The sequence below is a fragment of the Dermacentor variabilis genome, chromosome 3, assembly GCF_050947875.1.
Source record: "Dermacentor variabilis isolate Ectoservices chromosome 3, ASM5094787v1, whole genome shotgun sequence".
NCBI classification, from domain to species: domain Eukaryota; kingdom Metazoa; phylum Arthropoda; class Arachnida; order Ixodida; family Ixodidae; genus Dermacentor; species Dermacentor variabilis.
Genome location: NC_134570.1, coordinates 101,332,272 through 101,336,099, shown reverse-complemented (window position 1 = coordinate 101,336,099; position 3,828 = coordinate 101,332,272). Strand labels below are relative to the sequence as shown.

At 45.0% G+C, this 3,828-nt stretch overlaps 1 protein-coding gene across 1 annotated transcript; it reads right to left on the bottom strand.

Moving 5' to 3' along the window:
* Positions 1 to 215: 215 nt before the first annotated feature.
* Positions 216 to 3,592, bottom strand: LOC142576108 (uncharacterized). The gene is made up of 3 exons (XM_075686061.1): positions 3,513 to 3,592; positions 1,197 to 1,455; positions 216 to 264 (listed from the first exon to the last, which is right to left on the bottom strand). Coding segments are annotated over exons 1-3 (264 nt in total). The 5' UTR covers positions 3,516 to 3,592; the 3' UTR covers positions 216 to 262.
* Between the last annotated feature and the right edge of the window lie 236 nt (positions 3,593 to 3,828).

Below are 3,828 nucleotides of genomic sequence, written 5' to 3'. Positions count from 1 at the left end.
CACTGTTACATTTTCTCTGGAGTTATGCTAGGTAGACGTAACTATGTTTACGCTAAAGAGCAAAAATATCTCTCTAAGAAAGTGCTGTCGGTTTAGGTACGGCTAAGGACTGATATTGTTTGCGCTACGCGGCCTGCATTAGCGAAAAAGGGTAACCCTCAATGATGCCTAAACTCAACTTAGACAAAGTGCAATAAATGACAAAGCAAAGTGTATACGTTTCCGTCACTTTATTCAAGCGCATGTGTCCACGGCGACGTCTCTCTGAAATAAAACAAAACAGCATAATAAAGCAAGCTGTGACAACAGTGTGCAATGACAGGCACATATTGTTTCGTTGCAGTCTAGGAGCTTCTCCGTATAACAAACGTAGCTCAAGCATTTGAATGTATTGTTTGCGAACTATACTTTAAGGTTTCCTAAGACCCTGTCTTTCTTCCTTGCTTTAAGTGTTTCTCGAAATTTGCCGCATGCGTTTTGAAATAACTCGGAATTATTAGTACATTCTCTTTGACAAAGCGAAAAGCGAACGCACATAAAATCCTCAGTGGAAAGCGCTCATACGCAAATCCTCAGAAACTGCCATGGTGATTACGTGCAAGCCGTTCAGAAGCACCTTTCGCGACCTCAAAGCTTATACTACCATTCACATAGAGCTCCAGCTATCAGTAATCCTAGTTGTGTTGCGTCAAACAGTAAGTCTCAGAACTCAAAAGCTCCTAGTTATGTTCAAATTAAGTACCACACTTCATAGGGCAATTTGCAATTTTTTATTCAATTAACAATCACCCAATAAAGAAGAGCAGAGCTGGTAAGGGCAGCTATAAGTTCCTATTTCTTTTGGTCTTGGAAAGAATGAAAGAACGTTTAACTTCATGTCTCGATGGAAATAAAACCCGAATATAGCAATTAGTTTACGCATGCTCATACGACCACCAACTTCATTGGAGAATGTCATATATGTGGTGTTAATTTCTGTGCAACATTCGTTGAATCCGTCCATCTGTTGCTGTTCTTTAAAGAGACATGACGTTTAGCGACGTGTAGGACAACATTGCAATATCGAAGTAGGAAATTCAGCTTCGGGCACCTTATTTCGCTTCTGGCCGTTGTTTCTGGCCCTCATGCTCAATTCCAAGTCTATCCTTGTTTTCAGTATTACCATAGTAAAGAGAATTTTTGCTCAGTTTTCTCACATTTCTTGCGGAGGAAAGTAGAGTAGCCGAGCCCGCCCAGGCCATAGCCATAGCTCAGACCGTAGCTGCCAAGACCGTATCCGTAGGCGGGAAATCCGTAGCCGTAGCCTAGTGCTGGGGCATGGTGCACGGTGGACAATGCGGCGAGCGGGGCATGGTAAGCACCGTAGGCAGGTGCAGCCAGGGAGTAGCCGTATGGGTAACCGGCATAGCCAGCAAAGGCACAAGTGGCCAGAGCAAGGAGCAGGCAAGTGCGGAACTGCGGTTTTGTAGTACAATACAATAAAATGCAATACAATACAATACCTTATTATACACAATGTATATGTAAGAACAATACAAGAAATCCGTGGCTAGAAGAACATCGTATATGTTCGCATTGTAGCGACGTCGCAGCTATAGAAGTATTTAGCGCGATATGTGCAGAAAGTCTGATGTCGGGAACTATTTCAAATCGTCTTATAATGTTTTACTCCTGCAGAAGCATGCGATGCACTCTTTATTGTTAATGAAGTGATCGCAAACTCCTATGAACGAGTTTTCTCGCATTTATTGTGACTTTTCCGTCATTGTCTACCTATGTTGTAAATATTTCAGACAAATTACAGCGAGGCCGGCTCACGCGTGCTTTGCCCTCCTCCTCGATACGAAATTACGATAGGACGATGTTGAAAGTCATTTCAGCATTTACGCAGTTTATGTCTGAAGCACTCCTACTTATTTAGAAATGAGATATCAACCAAAGTAGCCAGAGGCACATATCAGTTTTCTCCACTCTTTAGAAACGTTTCCTTTCACTCATGACTGCAACAATAGCGACGAACAAAGTTCATCAGTAACAACTGTGAGTTTAGCAACTTATATAGTCTGAGGGCGTGGGTACAGAGGGACGTATACAAACGCTGTTTGTTGTCCTCCTCGTACTACTTGGGTTCGCGCTGAGCACGCACAACTTATCCTGCGTAAGAACTTAAACCCATGAGACGAGGAATACAGAACAGTTGTAAGGATTACATTTAGCTCAGCTTTTCTTGTGGTTTAGCTGACCTTTTTGCACGTGTGACCAGAAAAGTTTCTTGGTAGGTAGTATTTTATATAACGGTGTTTCTTTTCCTGCAGTCTATGTTAAAAATTAACGCTAAAGTGTTTTATGCTGGGGTCCGTGATGAAATTTATGTAATGGATGTGTCATTCAGCGTCAGCGAGTAAAACAAGTTTTCTTAACAGCGATGGCACCGCCATCTAGGAGCGGTAAAGCGAAGGGCTGCTATGCTGTACTGGAATAGTACTGCATAGTGACACTAACGAGTGCCGAGAGGTAGCACCTCGGTTGTCACAACGCATGTCCGCTATAGAGATCAGTAAGAGGCGATGGGAAAATTGGTGGAAGAAATGTAGGGGAACTACAAAAACCCAAGTCGTACAAAAGCGAATTTCGCAATAGGGGTAAGATAATTTGGTTGTGGGAGTTCATAGTGTGTTTTTTTTTCTTTTTTTAACCTAGGTGGGACATTAGGCAGTATAATGGCAAGCAAGAGCTTGGGGGCGCAACCCACCACCCCGTTACAAAGGGGACGCTCAGTGCAGCTTCAGCACGCATCAGCAATGCTTACACGGCGCCTACTGCTTCGCCTTGTGATGGCACCAACTAAGAAACATTCTACGCTCAGCGGCACAGAAAGGCAACGGCGTCGACGGGCGAATCTCGCTGGCGTGAAGCATACCGCCTTGGCGGGTGCACAGCACTTGCTGCGAACCCTGCCACACGCACTCCCGAAGCTGAGTGCGTCGCCACCCAACTGGCTGCTGAAGAAACGACGGAGTCTGACCAAAACACCCGTACTGTCGCCAAAGCGACTCGGCAGCTGGACGGCGCTCGCCATCGTGGGCTCCGCGCACCAAGCGAAACTACACATGATCGCCGGCCCGCAAATCGTGCCCCTTTTGCCACAGCGGAGCGTCAGTTCCCGAAGCAAACATTCAACAGCCTCTGTGAAGATGCGCTTCACTTTCGTGTTCTACCGATTCCTATGAAAGAGGGAACAACCATATATTTTAGCTACGCCATGATACGTTTTCGAGGGTTACAGCTGAATTGAATTTGGTGGTTGCTTATAACATCTGAAGTGTTGTCACATTAGCAACTGTAGCACAGCACTATCTTTTCCTACTTGCAGCGATTGGAACATAAAACTTACTAGTTCAGCCATTTTTTTCGTAAATTTGAAGGCTGCATTTATATGCGAGAGTACAATGAAACGGTTGCTCACGGCGCTAAGAGGCAAATTAGCGTAGACGCACAAGGGATGTGCTTACCATGGTCGAAAGGGCAGACCAGCTAGTGAAGAACTAAATCCTGGCTGTAGAGTGCACGGGTCGGCCTTTTTATACGTGGTGGCGCACTTCAATGCTGCCAGCCCCAAGGAGTCAAATATCCCTGAATGCACAGCAACAACCTACCGGCCTGTTCTTGCCAGATCCGTTGAGTCTGTGACGACGTAAAAGGTGAATTAATGGGGTTATTCCCCGTATTTACACCGTCACTTTCTTTTCATTGCCTCAATGTTTCGCATTCGTACTGCTACTTGAGTGTGCTTACCTTCCTATTCAGTGAGAACAGCTGGAGATTCCC